Source organism: Pristis pectinata, chromosome X (genome assembly GCF_009764475.1).
Source record: "Pristis pectinata isolate sPriPec2 chromosome X, sPriPec2.1.pri, whole genome shotgun sequence".
Lineage (NCBI taxonomy): Eukaryota > Metazoa > Chordata > Chondrichthyes > Rhinopristiformes > Pristidae > Pristis > Pristis pectinata.
The window spans coordinates 4712268-4733960 of NC_067450.1; the positions used below are offsets into that span (position 1 = coordinate 4712268).

Sequence of the window (21693 nt, forward strand, 5' to 3'; positions counted from 1 at the left end):
TGAATGCCTATAAATGTCTCTAGCGTTCACAAATATTGAAAAATATTTTTTAAAAACTATTAAAAATTTATCATGCTATTAAATTTTTCATCTATTAAAGATATTACTATATTTTTAAAAAATCAAAAGCAGACTTAAAATACTAGAAAAAAACTTGAAAACAATTAAATGCATTTAAATTAAATCACTTAATTCAAAAACTTGTAAATTGTGTATCTCCCTTGCAACTGTCCCTCTCTATTGAAATGAAAGGAGTTGCTGAATCTGCATCAAGTGTAACCTTGGCAGGTTTGAGTGGGCAGATTTCCCAGTATTACGGCTGTTGGCACTCCATAGTTTTACTCTAAGAGGAGTCCAACTACAGAATGATGGTGGCAAGGACTTCTGGTCCTCTCTGCAAAAAGATAATTGTGCTCCACTGATAATGTGCCTTTTACTACCTCAGGGTACCCAGGAAAGCAAATGAAATATAGTCACTGTTGAATATAGCATCACTTAACGAATTGGAATAAATAAACCTCAGATTTAATATTGGGAGGATGTGTTTGTGGCAAATGCCTTCCAAACAAGACATTCTTTTCATGTAGAAACAAGTATATACATTGCTTTCTCATTTCAAATAGAGAGGTAACAAAATGGGCAAAATGCCCCAAAGATACCAAATTACATCAGACAACACCTTCACATCACTTTGACTTCCTAGAAAGTTAAGGTTTATAAAGTGATGCCTTGGAGAGAGTAAGAGGTTCCAGGTGGAAAGTATTAAATAACCCAAACACAAGGGTATAAAACATCTGTCACTGATTTTGCTTCACACTTATAATAAGTATATATCCTGTTCAAGGAAGGGTGTGATAGTTCTGGGAATGACAGGCTGATAATTCTGTCTCTGTGATACTGAGAAATGGACAGGAACTGAGGGATAGCGGAGTGCGCATCCACAGATTCCTGAAGATAGCAGGGCAGGTAGGTAAGATGAGTAAGAAGGTGTACTGTATGTGTATATTAGGTTAAATCAGCACACTGGATGAGCACTTGAACTGTCATAACCTACAGAGCTACTGACCAAGAGCCAGAAAGTGGGAGAAACCAAATTAGTTTTTTTGTTGGTCAGCATAGACACGATAGGGTGAATGGCCTCCTTCTGTGCCATAAATTTCTATGATCCCACTGCATGCCAACAGTTCATCTTGGCACTCTAGCTGGCCTCTTGGTCAGAAGACTGTGGGTTCAACCCCCAATTTAGACACTCAAGAACAGAAATCTAGGCTGACACTCCAATGGGGTACTGAGGGAGTACTTCACTGTTGGAGGCCTTGCCTGTCCTATTAGGTGGGTGTAAAATATCCAGGGCTGCTATTTTGAAAAAAAATGGGCAAATTTTCCCCAATGTCCTGGGGCTGATATTTATTGCTCAATCAACATTACTTAAAAGTTCAGGTCATTATTGCATTTCTGTTTGTGGGAGTTTGCTGTGCAGGAATTGGCTGCTGGGATTCCTAGCATCCAGTTCCAGGAAGCAGGAGGTTATCCCAAGACCTTGAGTTGGACACCCTTTGACCGTCCTTGTATGTTCTGATAGCCTAGCAACTGCGGGTGATGGTAGGTAACCCAGAACTTTAATGTACTTTTGTGATAACCCTTTGCCATTCCTTTGTCACCTTTGAAATTGACTACATGTAATTTCCAGATGGACAATAACAATAAGTCCTCAAGGCAACACCCTTAATTTTTTATTAAGGGAGATGTGGCTCAAGTCACAAGACTTGGCACAATTAATTTGATAGAAAATGCTGGCTCCCTCTTATCCCACAGCTGCTTCTGTTCAGCTGAGGATGGATCACACATGTGGCAGATGGGATTGCTCTCCAGGGATAACTATAACAACACAGGTTTTGGCACTCACGCAGACATTTGAGAGACTGACTCTGAACATTTATAGGGCTGTTCGTCTCTTGATCGTATATCAACTCCACTGTCCTAAATACTTCAACTGTGTAATTAAATGAATAATAGCATGGGACTCTGAGAATTCTTCTCATTTTACATGACTGCATGTTCTCCCCCATCCCAACCCAGAACATTTTATTATCTTCAAGTTATGTTGGATTCTCTTGGGTCTCCAACTTCCTATTGAGACATGGTATTGGCCCTACACGCAGTCTGCTCAAGGAACAAATAAGTCCTTGGTACAGGTTGAATTGAAAATATCAAGGACAACAAACAGTTGACAGAGAAGTTGTCTCCTTAATTACTGCATTTATCTAGCATCTCCAGCAGAGTAAAATGTCCCAAGGTGCTTCCCTGGAGCAATTACAAAAACAAAATTTGACACTAAGCCACATAAGGAGAGATTAGGCCCAATGGCCAAAATCTTGGACAAGGAGGAGAGAGAGTTAGAGAGCTTTCAGATTGGGATTCCAGAGCTCGGGCCCCAGGCAGCTGAAGGCACTGCCCCCAACTGTGGAGTGATTAAAACTGAAAATGGTAAAAAGTTGGGAATTGGAGGAGCGCAGAGATCTCAGGGGTTGTGGAGTTGGAGGATGTTACAGGATTCCCTGGAGGGATTCACAAATTTCACAACATATGCCAGTGACAATAAACCTGATTCTGATTCTGAAAAGAAGTATGTTCTCTTTTGTAGGTTACTTTTAACAATAGATCCCAGGGTCTTAAAGATAAACACAAAAGGCTTTCAATTTTCTCTCCATATCCCAGCATGTCACAGAAGGAGTGAGTGGATAGTTCCAGCCACCCTTCAGTGTCTCCATGAACTTGCTGCTTTCCATCAGTCTACCCAGACAGTGAGTTGTCAGCAGGCTCTATGACTGGAGAGGAATCAACCCTGGTGATGCCAAACCTTCTCGCCATGGTTAAGTGAATGCAAGTTCCTTCTTTTACTGTCACCCTTTACCTTTAATGAGCATAAAGCACACACCTGCCTCCCACTCCCTCCTCCCGACCAAAAATTTGAAGGCAGGTAAAGAGAGGAAAAAGTGAGGATAGAATGACTCCACATGTCTGAAACCAGCTTCATTTTAGCTCTGTCTGTAAGAACAAGCTCTCCTGCTGACCTGTGGTTGGTGGGCTAAGGAGTTGTGCTTGTCCAGTCAGAAGGCTCAGTACATGGACTGAAGCTCAGCAAGAATTGCAGTGACCTTATCAGTGAAATAAACTGAATGAAAAGCAGAATTATTTATTTTTTCCGTAAGTACAGGACCGTTATTGGAAGTAAAACGTGTGGGATCCAGGTCCGAGGGAGATATTGCCTTTTATCAGTCAAGGCAACACAAAGCTGAACTCTGTGTCCTGTCTGCCAAGTTGGCCTGGGCAATGGATTGAAGCGATTCTGTGGCTTCCTCCTTTTCTTTCATCTGCATTTCATTGGCACAGTGATGGTTCCCAGGAAGCAGAGCAGCTGGAGCAAGCATTAGAGTTTGGGTGGCTGCTTCTGGAGTGCCTGCAGCGGAATCATTTAATCCCACCACTGCCATTCACAGAGCCCATTGATATTCACTGTATTGATCCTGATCCACACGCAATCCCCAGATGTTTGAGCAGGGAGGCTGTTTACTTGCCTCCATCCCTGCTCAAATCTGGTTGCTTGATCAGTGGTAAATTTTTTAGGCAACATGAACCCACAACTTCTCATTGAGTCCTCTGTGAGAATTGTCAGCAGAGGGCCCAAATGGATGAGGAGGTTATCACAGGAAAGCCTCCACAGGCAAGAGTCATAGAGAGATACAGCACTGAAACAGACCCTTCAACCCATCAAGTCCACACTGACCATCAAACACCCATTTACACTAATCCTGCACTAATCCATATTATTCTCCACACATTCCCATTAACTCCCCCCAGATTCTACCCCTGATCTACACACCTGAGGCAATTTACGATGGCTAATTAACCTACCAACCTGCACATCTTTGGGATGTGGGAGGAAACTTGAGCAACCAGAAGAAACCCACACGGTCACAGTAGGAAGATGCAAACTCCACACAAACAGCACCGGAGGTCACTATTGAACCTGGGTTGCTGGAGCTGTGAGGGAGCAGCTCTACCAGCTGCGCCACTGTACTGCCCTGTGGTGCCATGTTCACAAACCTCTCTCTCTCCCTCTCTGTCCTCTTCTTATCTCCTCTTCCCCCTTGTCATTTGTTGTACCCCTCCGCTGACTCTATTAAGGCTGTTCACTGCACAGAGACTAGAAGTTACCCCTGTGTGGAGCTCAGTACCACGCCATGCATTCTTTACTCCATCACCCATTGCATTTTCTATTGTACCGATGGTCCACAAATGAACCAGGAGACCCAATTAAACTGAATCTCTCCTGAAGCATTCACCTACCAATCAGGCAGTTTGCCCTGCCCACAGCAACCATCGCTCCTGGAGAAATGGCAGAATTTTGTTTTATTTCAAAATTATGCTTTATTTAGAATTTATATACATTAAATATAATCATTGTACCATTAATCCAACATATTGACACTCATGTTTCCTCTTTAAACAATGTACCCGTGAAGTGTCTGAGAGGCTGTTACACAGGAACTAGCCCCTCAGTGTCCAGTGACAGCAGAACCCCAGACTGTGGTCCTTCCCCACAGAGCCTTTGCAGGGGCTGCACCGAGCTTCAGTGCGTCCCTCAGCATGTACTCCTGCACCTTGCTTGCGGACATCTCCTTTTTCTGGAAGCTTGAAGAAATGGTGGATGTCTGCCTGCCATGGATTGGCCTTCTCACCCACATCCAGAGGCACTCAGACTCCCAGTGAAAGTACCACACATCATTGCCACAGTGGACACCCCGACCTATCATTAAAGATCACTTGTCTGTAGTCATCTTGTCTTTAAATGTAAAATTTCATGGCAATAAACTGCCTTTTCCTGAAACATACAATAATAACATCACAATGGTTGATATGTAGGTTACGCCATAAATCTGGGCTCTGACCCCCAACCCAGATTGGGCTCCGAAGGAGCCAGAGCCTATTTTTCACAACCTTGCCCTCGAATCCTCTGAACTTCAGGCTGGCCACCATCCAGGCCATGCCATCTTCTTGCAGCTACCATCAGGCAGGAGGTACAGAAGCCTGAAGTCCCACACCACCAGGTTCAGGAACAGCTACTTCCCTTCAACCATTTGCTTCTTGAACCAACCTGCACAACCCTAATCACTACCTCAGTATAGCAACACTACGAGAAACAAAGGACTGCAGATGCTGGAATCTAGATGAAAAACGCTATGATGCCGGAGGGACTCAGCAGGCCAGGCAGCATCTGCGGAGGAAAGCAGGCGGTCAACGTTTCGGGTCAGGACCCTTCTTCAGGACTGAAGATAGGAAAAGAGGAAGCCCAATATATAGGAGGGAAAAGCAGAGCAGTGATAGGTGGACAAAAGAGGGGAGGTGGGGTGGGCACAGGGTGGTGATAGGTAGATGCAGGTAAGAGATAGTGATAGGCAGGTGTGGGGGAGGAGGGGAGAGCAGATCCACCGGGGGATGGGTCAAAGGTAAGGAGAGAGAGGGGAAAAAAGGTAGAAAAAAGGGAGAGAGGCTAGGAAAGGGAAGGAGAGAAGAAGCCTGGTGGGTGGGGCGGTGGTGTTGAGGGGAAGGGGGTGGGGATTACTTAAAATGGGAGAATTCAATGTTCAACACCATAACCACTTTGCACTACAGTAGACTTTGTTTTTTTTCTGTTCTAATTGCGTTCTTTATTGTAAAAATTGTGTATAATTTATATTTAATTTATGTTTTTTTCTTGTGAATGCTGCTTATCTGATGCTCTGTGCCTGTGATGCTGCTGTAAGTAAGTTTTTCATCGCACCTGTGCACACATGGACTTGTGCAGATGGCAATAAACTCGACTTTGACTTTGGTCAGGACCACCTCAGGGACATTTTTGTAACGTCACCCTCACTTGTGCTCTGGTTATGGCTGTACATTATGCTCCCTTCCAAAATTTGGTTCCATTGGAGTCAATGGATTTTATCATTGAGCCCAACACACAGCAACTATTGTGTTGGGCACTTAGCACCTGCAATGTGACAAATATCTGGGATTTCATAACTTTATTCTTTATGTTAGATAAATGCAGATGCCATAACTTTTGTTTTCACTTTTATGTTACTATCAGCAGTATGGCGACAGCAGAGGGCAGCCCCACATCACCTGTACAGTCCCCTCTGGCTACAGGCCAAAAGCAGACAGCCCCACCCGGGCCAGAGGTGAGCCTGTGCCCCACCGCTGCCTCTCCTGAGCCAAGAAACAGGAGCCCCGGCAGCCCAGCCAATCAGCAGTCCAGTGCCCATCAGGTAAATGGCATTGAGACCCATACGGTGCCTGGTGATCCGGGAAGTACCCATCAGTCGTTGGCCAATGATACACAGCGAAGTCCAAACCAAAGCAAAGATGATTCCACTCGGTCGCCGCCACCATGCAGCCCAGTCGCCAAGGGGTGTCTACCGGAGACTGCCTCGGACCACTTAACTTCGACTACACCACCGAGCTCAGCCATCGTCAGCCATCCACCGAACGGCAGCATGAGCGACCCTTGCTTTATCAGCATGCAGCACCAGCCGCTGAGCCTGGACGCAGTAGCCTTGCAGTCCTGCCAAAGAAGTCCGGATTCCCAGGCACCTCCCACCCCTGCCTTCCCAGTTGCGACCCCCTACAGTGCTCCTACCCCTCGTTCCGAAGTGTTCACTTACCAGTCAGGTGGCTCGATGTACCCACAGCAACCACCTTTACCAGAGAAACGGCGGATGTCTGCCAGCCATGGACCAGCCAATGGAAGGCCCTTCTCGCCCACACACAGAGGTGCACAAACTCCCAGCGAGGGTACCACACATCACGTGACCTTCTCCCCAACCACTTTGGACTTCCCAATGCATTCATTAACAGGTAAGCAACCACCTTTGGGTTCCTTTTTGTTCACAAATCCCTTAATCTAAGAGGATACAGGTCAGAAGCTTAGACTGAAATCATTTTGATATGGATGGAATTATAATGGAAACAGGAGCAGGGGGAGGCCATTCGGCCCCTTGTTCCTGTTCCATTGTTTAATATGATCATGACTGACCTTCTACCTCAGCACCACTTTCCTGCACTAACCCTACGTCTCTTGAATCCCAGAAGATCCAAAAATCTATTGATCTGTGTCTTGAGTAAATTAGAGATTGAACCTCCACAGCCCTCTTGGGTAGAGAATTCCATTGATTCACCACCCTCTGGCTGACCCCTTACTTTGAGACCGTGGCCCCTTGTTTTAGACATGCCAGCCAGGGTTTGGGAACTGACCCTGAGACCTTCCACAGACCTGCCAGGCCCCTGACCCCAGTCAGAACTTTGGGCTTGAGGCCATGGAGGTGCACAGGTCTCATGACCCAAAACATCAGCAAGGTCCTCGGTGATTTTATCAGGACGAAGGGTCAAACCTGGAATTCCAAGGAACCATGAACCTTGGTCCTGGCAACTGCCCAAGAGTCTGGCCAAGCGAGGATTAATCATGCCAGCCCTGCCCTGTGTAGTCCAGGCTCCATCAGCTGCTGCCTAATCCCACCCCTGTGCCTTTTCACGTGCATCAACAGTTTTGGTTTTTATATCTCCTTACTGCACAGAAGGAGGCTAATTCCATTCCCTGATGTTTCTCTCTGTAACCAATTCTTTCTTACATTCCCATCACCTCCCCCAGATTCTACCTCTCACCCACGCACTAGGGGCAACATACAGTAGCCAATTAACCCACCAACCCTCACATCTTTGGGATGTGGGAGGAAACCAGAGCACCCGGGGGAAACCCACACAGTCACAGGGAGAACGTGCAAACTCCACACAGACAGCGCCCGAGGTCAGGATTGAACCTAGGTTGCCGGAGACGTGAAGCAGCATCACTATCTGCTGCACCCTGATGGCATCCAGACAATAGGCAACCTAAAAATAGGGGTAGATTTTATCCGGACCAGCTTGCATCAGCCTTGCTTGTCTTTGCCAGAATGTATGAGCAACTGCAAAGTTTTCCATTCCCCCTCCTCCTGACCCTGAGTATCTTTGTTTGGGAGGTCCAGACGTTGCCACACAGTAAGGCACAGCCCCAGAGGAGACCCAGCCAGCCAAACTATGTAAATGCTAAGCACCCACCCTCGACCCCGTGACCTCAGGCAGGTTGGGAAGCAGAGGTCAGGGGGTGAGCGCTGGTTGCCCCTCAGCGTGCTGGGCTGAAATGTTTCTTCAGCTTGTCTTTTTGTCCCTTCCTCTCTGCTGGGCTCTGAACACAAGGCAGTAAACGAGGGGGCTACTCTGTTTCAAGATGTTGAACCTTTGCCATTTTTGTTCCCTGCAGATGGACATCAGGAAAGCCATATCAGTGCCAAGTTTGTCCAGGACACATCTAAGTTTTGGTACAAGCCAAACATCTCCAGGGACCAAGGTGAATTTTGATGGCGGATCCCCCGTTCTATAGTATATATTTGGCAATATGATTGAAAGGGACTCAGACATTCCCACCCAATCCTGTTGTTTGTAATTTCTTACCCGATGGTGCTAGGGGTGGTGAGAGAAAGGTTGGAATTCCATGTTCCTGTGGTAGTCCTGGTCCTTGGAGACAGAGGTTGAAGGGATGGAGCCATTTAACCGATGGGGTATGGTTGCATAGTGGTTAGGAATTACTGGCTTAGTAATACATCCACCTAAACCAAAAATCTGGAAGTATGGGTTCAAGTCCCACCTTGGTAGCTGGGGACTTTAAATGTAATTAAATAAACTAAATGAAATGTAGTCTGAGTAACTGTCATCATGAAACTGACTGTATTAATGTAAAACAAAACATCTGGTTCACTAATATTCTTCAGGAAAGATAATCTCATCCTTACTCAGTCTAGCCTATATGTGACTCCACATCACCAATGTGGTTGATTGTAAGCCTTCTGTTTGAAAAATCACTCAGTTCAGGGGTATAATTGGAAGAGCAATAAATGCTAGGAATTATAGACTGGTATCCTGTTGTGTTTTCAGCCAACAGTGTATGACATAGAGCCACCTCCTTATGCTGCACCATAGAGTCATAGAATCACACAGGATGGAAACAGGCCTTTTGGCCCATTGAGTCTGTGCCAAGCATCAATCACCTATTTACACTAATCCCATTTTATTCTCCCCACATTCCCATCAGCTCCCCCTAAATTGTACCCGTCACCCACACACTAGGGGCAATTTACAGCAGCCAACTAACCCACCGACCTGCACGTCTTTGGATTTGGGAGGAAACCCATGCAGTCACAGGGAGAACATGCAAACTCCACACAGACAGCACTGGAGGTCGGGATCAAATCCAACACTCTGGAGCTGTGAGGCAGCGGCTCTACTAGCTGTGGTTGATTCTTTTTATAGTGCGCAGACTCCAAAGGGAACCTTGTGCAGGAATCACACTTAAATCAAGTGCTAAGTGTTAGCATGGGACGAGGACCTGCACCGCGCACCTTCTGCCAGTCATGGGTGCTTTGTGTGGGTGACCTCCTCTGTTAAGCGTGCATTTTGGGACATTGCCTTTGTCTGTAAATAACGACTTAACCAAGCTCAGCAACCTGAAGTAGTTTCTTCATTACATTCCAAGCAGAGATTGGCAGCAACTTCCTGTTGTTCTGACACCGAGGTCTTTTCTTTCAAAAATAGCCTGGTGGGAACGGACTATTTAGTTTGTGTCGTCATGGAGATGGGAACAAACCATTCTGGACACAGTGCCATAGATAACAACGAAAGTCCTGTCGATATTTTTAACCTATTCTAAACCAGCCTGTCGACAGGTTGCAAAGGGAGGAGTTGAGAGGAGGAGGTGGGATGGTTCATGATCTGCATAAACTTCACTGAGAGGCACTTAGCAATCTCTAGCATCTTTTTCCAGCACAGCCCTTCTCTCCCTCAATTTTATCAAGGCTAGTGACACTTAGAAAAGAGCCAGGTAAAATGGCAGGGGTGGTGAACCACTCAGGCACCAGGTGGCCTGGAGGCAAACATGCCTGGTTCTTGTTCCATTAACTTCAGTGGAACTGGAAAAGAGGCAGGTTCTTGAGCAGTCCACTCCAGCCCTCTGTGCTCCGATCCAGTGTGCTGCCTTCTGTTCTCCTCTGATTCAGTCCTCTCTATATTCACTCTAAGCCCCTCCTGCCTTATCTAATCCTTTCCTATCCCCTCCATCCACTCTCATCCAGTCCCCTCCCATTTGTCTGTTTCACTCTCACCGCGAGGGAGCGGTGAGCAGGATGTGACCCAGGGCGGCACACAGCTTTGTGACTGAACAGATCACTCACTGTAGACCGACCACAGCTGATGATGGTAATGGAAAAATCTAACTCACTTTGTATAAAATGGGCACGGACGTCTACTTATTCAGGCTCTTCTAATTGCAGCCATTGCCCTTCTGAAAGACCGGGAGCCTGGCTCGTTCCTGATTCGGGACAGCAATTCATTCCAGGGGGCCTATGGCCTTGCCCTCAAAGTGGTGACGCCTCCAGCGAACTTCAGCTCTCACAGCGGTAAAGGTAGGTTGTACAAAGCCATCAGGGTCTCGATTTGGGCACTGATGTTTTGGATGTGTTTAGTGCGCAGTGAGTGCCACAGGTCCAGTCTGAAGCCAAGAGCTGGATTACTGCTGCTGGGGTTTCTTCAAACAACCAGGATTTCCAGGTTGAATGCATCACGTTTGTGAGCTTACACGTGCTCATTCATCCACAATTTTTAATTCATTTTTTGGGATGTGGGCATCACTGGCAAGTCCAGCACTTACAGCCCATCTGTAATTGACCTTGAGAAGGTCATGGTGAGCTGACTTCTTGAACCGCTACAGTCCTTCTGGTGAAGATACCCTTGCAGTGCTATTTGGGGAGGGAGTTCTGGGATTCAGATACAATGATGCTGAAGGCTCAGCAATGTATTTCCAAGTCAGGATGGTGTGTGACTTGGAGGGGAACCTGCAGCTGGTGGTGTCCCCTGCACCTACTGCCCTTGTCTCTCTCAGTGGTAGAGGTCATGGATTTGGGAGGCGTTCTCAGAGCAGCCTGGGTGAGTAACTGCAGTGTATTTTGTAGATGGTGCACACTGCAGCCACTGTGTGCCGGTGGTGGAGGGAGGGAGTGTTTAGGGTGGTGAATGGGTGCTGATCAATAGGCTGCTTTGTCCTGAATGGTGTTAAGCTTCTTGAGAGTTGTTGGGGCTGCATCATCCGGGCAATTGGAGAATATTCCATCACACTCCTGATCTGCACTTTATACATGATGGAAAGACTTTGGGAGTCAGGTGGTGAGTCACTTGCCACACTCCGACTGGCTCTTGTGCCCACAGAGCTGTGCTTCCTAGTGGATCGACCATTTGGTGGGGCCCTGATGAGCAACTGCACAAACCATACACTTAAATGAGTTAAGCGGGAATTCAAGTTACCGCTCCCTTCAGAGAGGAATTTAACATCTCACTTGAGCTCCACTCCTTAACTGCTACTGCTGGCATCATGCAGTTTGGCACCTGTGAGTGAGACCAGTGTTTTTCAGCTCTGACCGGATCCCAGCCACAGGTTGGGGATGTCTCATTCTGACTGTAGGCCAAATCCCCCCCAAGTCCCTATTCTCACACAAACCAACTCCAAAGTTCAGTCAAATTGATTCTGAAGCCGAAACACCGAGTGAAAGAGCCCCATTGATGACTTTAAGAGCTGAAGCTGGGACTAAAACCTATTCTATGGCTAACATGGAGAGAACATTGTGCTTCCCAGACCTCCTCTGAGCCAGCTACATTCCGTGTTTGGATGTGAAACGTGGAATATTTTGGTTTTGAGAATCACAAGCTCTCCAGGTAAGGATGAACTAGAAGGAGTGAATGGCTTCCCTCAGCTGTATTGACCTTTGTGTCCTGACTCTCTGCATTGTTACCACAGGCGACCCAAATGAACTGCTCGTCAGGCATTTCCTTATCGAAACAGGCTCAAAGGGAGTGAAGATCAAGGGCTGTCAGAATGAACCGCACTTTGGTATGTTTATTGAAATGGCAGGTTATAAGCTCACACCAAAAGCCAAAAGCCCCAAACCTATTCACTGTCTGCAGATTGACCAGGAGCGTGACCAGCACAATCTGTTCAGTCCTATCACACAATGACTCCTTGCCTTGGCATGAAAGTAACAAATGGATCATTTAATTAAAGAAAACCTGAACATTTCACTGGGCAATCACCTCAAGCTGGAGCAAACCAGCCCAGCCAAAATGTTCCTGAGCACGAGCAGCTAGGATTTCAACCCTCTGGGATCTCTGGCCTCTTCCAATTCTGCCTCTTGATCATTCCCGATTTCCATCGCTTCATCTGGTCATCTGCCCCAATATCCTCTCATGAGCCTCAGTATCAGATTCTGTTTGATAATCACTCCAAGCAAACTCATTAAGACATTGTAGCTCTGTTACAAGTGCAAGTTGTTGATCAATGCCCCTGCTACAAATCATCCATATGTGGGTATCAGGCAGGGATACCGTCAGACGTGGTGTTCTTATTCACCCTCAATCAGGGGGATGTTGAATGAGGGGTAAATATTGGCCTGGGCACTGGGCAGAACTCCCCTGCTCTACTTGGAAACTGTGGCGATGGGATCTTTTCTACCCACCTGAGATGGCAGATGTGGCCTTTGTTTATCATCACATCTAAAAGATGGTGCCGCCAACATAGTGTGGGAACATTGCCCATCCAACAGTGCAGCATTCTTTCAATGCTGCCCACTAACAGTCTGAGGATCCCTCAGCACTCTCACTCCAACGGTTCAATACTCCCTCTGTACCACCCCTCCTATACTGCAACACCCCTCCCACAGTGTGACAGTCCCTCAGCACTGCCCCTCTGACACTGCAGCACTCCCTCAGCACTGTGTCTCCAACAGGGTACCGCTCTCTCAGGACTTGCCCTCCAGCAGGGCAGCATTGCCCCTCTGACAGTGCAGCAGTACCTCAGGGCTTGCCATCCAACAGGGCAGCATTGCTCCTCTGACAGTGCGATGCTCCCTCAGCACTGCCTCTCTGACAGTGCAGGACTCCCTCAATGCTGTCCCATCCCACAGTATGTCACTCCCTCGATGCTGTGCCTTCAACTGTCCATGCCAGTACTTAACCTCTAATTGACCCTCTTCCTACACCCCTTCCTCTTTCCTCATCCCCATATAATCCTATTCCTTCTCCTTTGTGTTTATTCAGCTCTTTCTTAAATGCCTCTACATTATTTGCCTCAGCCACACCCTGTGCAATCAAGTCCCAGCTCTCGGCACTCTCTTGGTGAAGGATTCCTTGAATTCCCTACTGGATCTATCAGTGAATGTGTTGTGCTGGAGGCCCCAGTGCTGTTTTGGTGATGTAATGAGCTGCTATGAGAAAGCTGTTTATTTTAAATGAGCCTTCAGATACTTGGGTTTGAGAACTAACTGGCCTTTGTGTTTGGATCTCCCACAGGAAGTCTGTCGGCTCTGGTGTATCAGCACTCTATCACACCCATCTCCCTGCCCTACAAGCTGAAGATTCCGGATAAAGGTACCAACCCTGAAATCCTTTCTGTGTGGCCAAAAGCCAGAAGTGCTTCCAAGTCATGAAGTCACCCTGACACACATCACTGCAGGTTCTGGGCGTGTGTGTGGAAGGGACTGGCAAATGAAAACTGGCCAAAGGCCTAAAGACCGGGATTGGGGGAGGTGGAGGGGGGAGGGGGGAAGATGCGAGGTGGTGCCTCCTATCTCTTGTTCACATTTCAATCTGGTTCTGAGGTGTTCCACAATTGGTGGCCCAGCTGAGGGGACTGGAGAAGGGCTACTGTGGGAGTTGCTCCCTGTAAGGGCTTTTCCTCTGACCCTGACGTTAGTTGTGGAGGGCTCAACAATGGCGCAGGAGTTTCCATCTGGGAATGAGGGGGTTGTCCCGTGAGGCAAGCTTGAGGATGTTCTCTGCGGTTGAGAGGTGATCTCATTGAGACACTGCGATTCCAAGTGAGATTAACTGGAAGGATAGTGGCCAAATTTATCCTGGTCCAAGCATTAAATATTCCAGTCCATCGTTCTCAAGCCAGGGTAGTGCAGGAATTGGGACCCAATCCTTACAAGCTCAATACATGGAAAACCAGTCCTGGTTGGCTGGAAAAGATTAGCGATGGGAATTCTGTCCCTAGAACACCATTCCATATCAAGGCTGATCCTGTGCCGTCTAGTTTCCTACCTAATCCCCAAATCCCTTGATTTCCTTAGTGTCCAAAAATTACTCACTCTCAGCCTTGAAGACATTCAATAACTGAGCAACACAGTCCTCTGAGGAGAAATCCCCAGACATTCACAGCCCTCTGAATGTTGACATTTTTCCTGATCTGTCTGAAATGTCCAATCCCTTATCCTGGTTCTCTGGCCCAGATTCCACTGTCCAGCCTGGGAGAACAGGCTCCACTATCCACTCCACTATCCTTCCCCTCCCCTCCCCTCCACTATCCTTCCCCTCCCCTCCCCTCCACTATCCTTCCCCTCCCCTCCCCTCCACTATCCTTCCCCTCCCCTCCCCTCCCCTCCACTATCCTTCCCCTCCCCTCCCCTCCCCTCCACTATCCTTCCCCTCCCCTCCCCTCCCCTCCACTATCCTTCCCCTCCCCTCCCCTCCCCTCCACTATCCTTCCCCTCCCCTCCCCTCCACTATCCTTCCCCTCCCCTCCCCTCCCCTCCACTATCCTTCCCCTCCCCTCCCCTCCACTATCCTTCCCCTCCCCTCCCCTCCCCTCCACTATCCTTCCCCTCCCCTCCCCTCCCCTCCACTATCCTTCCCCTCCCCTCCCCTCCACTATCCTTCCCCTCCCCTCCCCTCCCCTCCACTATCCTTCCCCGCCCCTCCCCTCCACTATCCTTCCCCTCCCCTCCCCTCCACTATCCTTCCCCTCCCCTCCCCTCCACTATCCTTCCTCCCTCCCCTCCCCTCCCCTCCACTATCCTTCCCCTCCCCTCCCCTCCACTATCCTTCCCCTCCCCTCCCCTCCACTATCCTTCCCCGCCCCTCCCCTCCACTATCCTTCCCCTCCCCTCCCCTCCCCTCCACTATCCTTCCCCTCCCCTCCCCTCCACTATCCTTCCCCTCCCCTCCACTATCCTTCCCCTCCCCTCCCCTCCACTATCCTTCCCCTCCCCTCCCCTCCCCTCCACTATCCTTCCCCTCCCCTCCCCTCCACTATCCTTCCCCTCCCCTCCCCTCCCCTCCACTATCCTTCCCCTCCCCTCCCCTCCCCTCCACTATCCTTCCCCTCCCCGCCCCTCCCCTCCACTATCCTTCCCCTCCCCTCCCCTCCCCTCCACTATCCTTCCCCTCCCCTCCCCTCCACTATCCTTCCCCTCCCCTCCCCTCCACTATCCTTCCCCTCCCCGCCCCTCCCCTCCACTATCCTTCCCCTCCCCTCCCCTCCACTATCCTTCCCCTCCCCTCCCCTCCACTATCCTTCCCCTCCCCTCCCCTCCCCTCCACTATCCTTCCCCTCCCCTCCCCTCCACTATCCTTCCCCTCCCCTCCCCTCCACTATCCTTCCCCTCCCCTCCCCTCCACTATCCTTCCCCTCCCCTCCCCTCCACTATCCTTCCCCTCCCCTCCCCTCCACTATCCTTCCCCTCCCCTCCCCTCCCCTCCACTATCCTTCCCCTCCCCTCCCCTCCACTATCCTTCCCCTCCCCTCCCCTCCCCTCCACTATCCTTCCCCTCCCCTCCCCTCCCCTCCACTCTCCTTCCCCTCCCCGCCCCTCCCCTCCACTATCCTTCCCCTCCCCTCCCCTCCCCTCCACTCTCCTTCCCCTCCCCGCCCCTCCCCTCCACTATCCTTCCCTCCCCTCCCCTCCACTATCCTTCCCCTCCCCTCCCTCCACTATCCTTCCCCTCCCCTCCCCTCCACTATCCTTCCCCTCCCCTCACCTCCACTATCCTTCCCGTCCCCTCCCCTCCCTCCACTATCCTTCCCCTCCCCTCCCCTCCACTATCCTTCCCCTCCCCTCCCCTCCACTATCCTTCCCCTCCCCTCCCCTCCACTATCCTTCCCCTCCCCTCCCCTCCACTAGCCTTCCCCTCCCCTCCCCTCCCCTCCACTATCCTTCCCCTCCCCTCCCCTCCCCTCCACTTTCCTTCCCCTCCCCTCCCCTCCCCGCCACTATCCTTCCCCTCCCCTCCCCTCCCCTATCCTTCCCCTCCCCTCCCCTCCACTATCCTTCCCCCCCTCCCCTCCCCGCCACTATCCTTCCCCTCCCCTCCCTTCCCCTCACTTCCTTCCCTCCCTCCCCTCCACTATCCTTCCCCTCGCCCTCCCTCCCCTCCACTATCCTTCCCTCCCCTCCCCTCCCTCCACTATCCTTCCCCTCCCCTCCCTCCCTCCACTATCCTTCCCCTCCCCGCCCCTCCCCTCCACTATCCTTCCCCTCCCCTCCCCTCCACTATCCTTCCTCCCCTCCTCCATATCCGACCCTCCCCTTCCCCGCCCATCCCCCCTCCCTCCCCTCCACTATCCTTCCCTCACCTCCCCTCCACTATCCTTCCCCTCCCCTCCCCTCCACTATCCTTCCTCCCCTCCCCTCCCCTCCACTATCCTTCCCCTCCCCTCCCCTCCACTATCCTTCCCCTCCCCTCCCCTCCACTATCCTTCCCCTCCCCTCCCCTCCACGATCTTCCCTCCCCTCCCCTCCACTATCCTTCCCCTCCCCTCGCCCTCCACTTATCCTTCCCCTCCCCTCCCCTCCACTATCCTTCCCCTCCCTCCCCTCCACTATCCTTCCCCTCCCCTCCCCTCCACTATCCTTCCCCTCCCTCCCCTCCCCTCCACTATCCTTCCCCTCCCCTCCCCTCCCCTCCACTATCCTTCCCCTCCCCTCCCCTCCACTATCCTTCCCCTCCCCTCCCCTCCACTATCCTTCCCCTCCCCTCCCTCCACTATCCTTCCCCTCCCCTCCCCTCCACTATCCTTCCCCTCCCCACCCCCCTCCACTATCCTTCCCCTCCCCCCCCTCCACTATCCTTCCCTCCCCGCCCCTCCCCTCCACTATCCTTCCCCTCCCCTCCCTCCCCTCCACTATCCTTCCCCTCCCCTCCCCTCCACTATCGTTCCCTCCCCTCCCCTCCACTATCCTTCCCCTCCCCTCCCCTCCACTATCCTTCCCCTCCCCTCCCCTCCCCTCCACTATCCTTCCCCTCCCTCCCCTCCCCTCCCCTCCACTATCCTTCCCCTCCCCGCCCCTCCCCTCCACTATCCTTCCCCTCCCCTCCCCTCCACTATCCTTCCCCTCCCCTCCCCTCCACTATCCTTCCCCTCCCCTCCCCTCCACTATCCTTCCCCTCCCTCCCCTCCACTATCCTTCCCTCCCTCCCCTCCCCTCCACTATCCTTCCCTCCCCTCCCCTCCCCTCCACTATCCTTCCCCTCCCTCCCCTCCCCTCACTATCCTTCCCCTCCCCTCCCCTCCCCTCCACTATCCTTCCCCTCCCTCCCCTCCCTCCCTATCCTTCCCTCCCCTCCCCTCCACTCTCCTTCCCCTCCCCGCCCCTCCCCTCCACTATCCTTCCCCTCCCCTCCCTCCACTATCCTTCCCCTCCCTCCCCTCCACTATCCTTCCCTCTCCCCTCCCCTCCACTATCCTTCCCTCCCCTCCCCTCCACTATCCTTCCCCTCCCCTCCCCTCCCCTCCACTATCCTTCCCCTCCCGCCCCTCCCCTCCACTATCCTTCCCCTCCCCTCCCCTCCCTCCACTATCCTTCCCCTCCCCTCCCCTCCCCTCCACTATCCTTCCCCTCCCCTCCCTCCCCTCCACTATCCTTCCCCTCCCCCCTCCCCTCCACTATCCTTCCCCTCCCCTCCCCTCCACTATCCTTCCCCTCCCCTCCCCTCCACTATCCTTCCCCTCCCCTCCCCTCCACTATCCTTCCCCTCCCCTCCCCTCCACTATCCTTCCCCTCCCCTCCCCTCCACTATCCTTCCCTCCCCTCCCCTCCCCTCCACTATCCTTCCCCTCCCCGCCCCTCCCCTCCACTATCCTTCCCCTCCCCCTCCCCTCCACTATCCTTCCCCTCCCCTCCCCTCCACTATCCTTCCCCTCCCCTCCCCTCCACTATCCTTCCCCTCCCCTCCCCTCCCCTCCACTATCCTTCCCCTCCCCTCCCCTCCCCTCCACTATCCTTCCCCTCCCCGCCCCTCCCCTCCACTATCCTTCCCCTCCCCTCCCCTCCACTATCCTTCCCCTCCCTCCCCTCCACTATCCTTTCCCCTCCCCTCCCCCTCCACTATCCTTCCCCTCCCCTCCCCTCCCCTCCACTATCCTTCCCCTCCCCTCCCCTCCCCTCCACTATCCTTCCCCTCCCCGCCCCTCCACTATCCTTCCCCTCCCCTCCCCTCCACTATCCTTCCCCTCCCCTCCCCTCCACTATCCTTCCCCTCCCCGCCCCTCCACTATCCTTCCCCTCCCCTCCCCTCCACTATCCTTCCCCTCCCCTCCCCTCCCCTCCACTATCCTTCCCCTCCCCTCCACTATCCTTCCCCTCCCCTCCCCTCCCCTCCACTATCCTTCCCCTCCCCTCCCCTCCCCTCCACTATCCTTCCCCTCCCCTCCCCTCCCCTCCACTATCCTTCCCCTCCCCTCCCCTCCCCTCCACTCTCCTTCCCCTCCCCGCCCCTCCCCTCCACTATCCTTCCCCTCCCCTCCCCTCCACTATCCTTCCCCTCCCCTCCCCTCCCCTCCACTATCCTTCCCCTCCCCCTCCCCTCCACTATCCTCCCCCTCCCCCTCCCCTCCCCTCCACTATTCTTCCCCTCCCCTCCCCTCCCCTCCACTATCCTCCCCCTCCCCTCCCCTCCACTATCTTTCCCCTCCCCCTCCCCTCCCCTCCACTATCCTTCCCCTCCCCTCCCCTCCACTATCCTTCCCCTCCCCTCCCCTCCCCTCCACTATCCTTCCCCTCCCCTCCCCTCCACTATCCTCCCCCTCCCCTCCCCTCCCCTCCACTATCCTCCCCCTCCCCTCCCCTCCACTATCCTTCCCCTCCCCTCCCCTCCCCTCCACTATCCTTCCCCTCCCCTCCCCTCCCCTCCACTATCCTTCCCCTCCCCTCCCCTCCCCTCCACTCTCCTTCCTCTCTCCCTCCCCTCCCCTCCACTATCCTTCCCCTCCCCTCCCCTCCACTATCCTTCCCCTCCCCTCCCCTCCCCTCCACTATCCTTCCCCTCCCCTCCCCTCCCCTCCACTCTCCTTCCTCTCCCCTCCCCTCCCCTCCACTCTCCTTCCTCTCTCCCGTTCCCTTTGCTCTTCCTCCCCTTCATCCCCCTCCCTCCCATCCCACTCCCACCCTCCCCTCCAATCCTCTCTCCCACCCCTCTCCCACAGACTACCGCAGCTCTCGCTGACAGCCTATCTGATACATTCTGCCTTTCTCCTGCAGATCCCATGGATGAAACCCTGGACAGCGTTGTCCCTGGCAACACCAGTACTGCTGCTGAATTGCTTAAACAGGGAGCAGGTGAGGGCTGCAGCTCTAGGCCTCCGTGCCTGAGGTTCACACCAGCTCACCGCTGCTCGGCTGACGGAACGTTGCATTCTATCCCAACCCGAGGTCTGGCCAGGAGCCGAGTTCTTGGAATGTGGGGTGGTGGCATCCACGCTGACACTGATCTGCAGGGCAGGATGAGATTTTTTATTGCAACATGTTGTGGTCTGCAATGTGCCACCTGAGGTTAATAGTGAAAGCAGATTCAACGGGAACTTCCAAAAATGAACCAGGCTTCTTACTTATACACCCAACATTGTCATCGTTGGCAGCGCCAGCATTTACCTTCCATCCCTAATTGCCCCTGAACTGAGAAGGCAATTAAGAGTCAACTTCATTGGTAGGTCTGGAGTCACCTACAGACCAGACTAGGTAAAGGTAGTGGGTCTCCTTCCCAGCAGGATGCTGGTGAATCAAATGGGTTCAGTCTAATGGTTTCATTGAGAGCAGAGGAGTGAGACTAACTGGGTAGGACTTCCAAAAAAAAAACGGTGCATGGGTTAAGCAGCCTCCATCCATGTTGAATGATTGATTGTTGACAGATAGACATCCTCTTACATTCATTGTGGAAGGACTTTGTTTCATTAATAGGCTGATGATTAAATTGTGGTGATTGTATTAGCATGGGGGACAGTCATTAATGCCTCATCAGAGCACTGATTGGACATGCTTGCTTGCAACAGTTTTTAATTTCTTTACTCTTAGGAATTCTCCAGGATGTTTTGCATTGGAGTTTGAGCTGTGCAGTATCAATCTTTGTTTCCTCTTTTCAGCTTGCAACGTGCTGTATATCAACTCAGTGGAGACAGAGTCGCTCACTGGCCCACAGGCAGTCGCCAAAGCAACCATGCAGACCTTTGCGATGAAGCCTCGGCCTACCGCCACCATGGTCCACTTCAAAGTCTCAGTGCAGGGCATCACCCTAACCGACAGCCAACGAAAGTAAGGCCAAAACAGTATTACCAGAAACATAGGCTATTCTAATGTCCTGCTGCAAAATTGTAGTGGCCCAGGCCCCTTTAATTTATTAATTTGGAAATGCTGGGATGCGGTCAGCAACATCTTCCATTTTCTGTAATAAGGTGTCTCAAGGCATTCCCCAGAAACCGGCTTAACATAGCTTTCAAATTTACCATTTGATGTTATATTGCAAGTGAGGCCTTAAACTGAGGCCCTGTCTGCTCTCTCAGGTGGGTGTAAAAGATACAAAGGCACTATTTTGAAGAAGAGCAGCTGAGTTCTCCCCAGTGTGCAGGGCAATATCTATCCCTCAACATCACCAATAATCATCAACATGGCCAGAATCAAACTGTTGTGTTTGGGAGCTTCCTGTGCACAAATTGACTGCTGTTTTTCCTGCATTACAACAGCAAACACACTTCACTGCTGCTTCATTGCCTGTAAAGCACTTTGGGGGCGTTCTGATCTTGTGAAAGTTGCAATTAAAATGCAATTCTTTCTTTAAGATATGGGACTGAAAAATAAACGATGATCCGCATTCAGTTTACTCGTGTCCTTCAATTCCCTGCTGGTAACTTCTTGAGGAGAAGCCATCATTCAGACAACACCGGACACTGGTGTTGCCGGCTCCCAACCAGATCTTTAGGGATTCACATTAACCAGCGAGATTCAGGCAAATTTGTCAAATTGGCAAAATCTGTCCGTTTCCAAAGCAATTTCAGTTTAAAAAGTGATGGTGAATAATGTTAAAATCTCGGAATACATCTAGTAGAAAGCTATTCGAAGCAAAATCTGTAGTGGAGATGGTGGTGGCTTTGCTCAGTGTGCTCTGCTTGTATAAAGACTGGACTTCACAGCAGAGTTTGAAACAAAAGTGCATAAACCCCCAAACTCTCCACTTTTCTAAACATGTCCTTTTCTTTCGTGATCAACAGGATTTTTTTCAGACGTCATTACCCAGTCAACACTGTAACGTTCTGCAACCTGGGCCCCCAGGACAGAAGGTAACTTCACCCTTAGCCAGTGTTATCTTTACTCTACCTCAGAGACTTTGGACATAAACTTGAGTAACTTAGGCAGCAAGCAGGTAAGCGTCAGAATCTGTCCTGCGACTGTCACACCGTATCTCTGTAAAAGTTTGCACTCAGTGTAGATCCAGTGATGGCACCCATTGAGAATCTCGTCAGACAAAGGA

The 21693-nt window shown here is 51.4% G+C and overlaps 1 protein-coding gene across 14 annotated transcripts in view; it reads left to right on the forward strand.

Moving 5' to 3' along the window:
• The window catches only part of LOC127567065 (tensin-2-like), a 190163-nt gene that overhangs the window by 158476 nt on the left and 9994 nt on the right, over positions 1-21693 (forward strand). For 13 of the 14 annotated variants that reach the window (XM_052009740.1, XM_052009743.1, XM_052009746.1 and 10 more), the window contains 8 exons: positions 6134-6900; positions 8339-8425; positions 10401-10532; positions 11918-12010; positions 13465-13542; positions 19434-19511; positions 20312-20480; positions 21434-21502. In XM_052009740.1, the coding sequence (XP_051865700.1) occupies positions 6134-6900; positions 8339-8425; positions 10401-10532; positions 11918-12010; positions 13465-13542; positions 19434-19511; positions 20312-20480; positions 21434-21502 (1473 nt within the window). The remainder of the gene's footprint in view (positions 1-6133; positions 6901-8338; positions 8426-10400; positions 10533-11917; positions 12011-13464; positions 13543-19433; positions 19512-20311; positions 20481-21433; positions 21503-21693) is intronic. The other variant, XM_052009741.1, reaches the window with a different exon arrangement.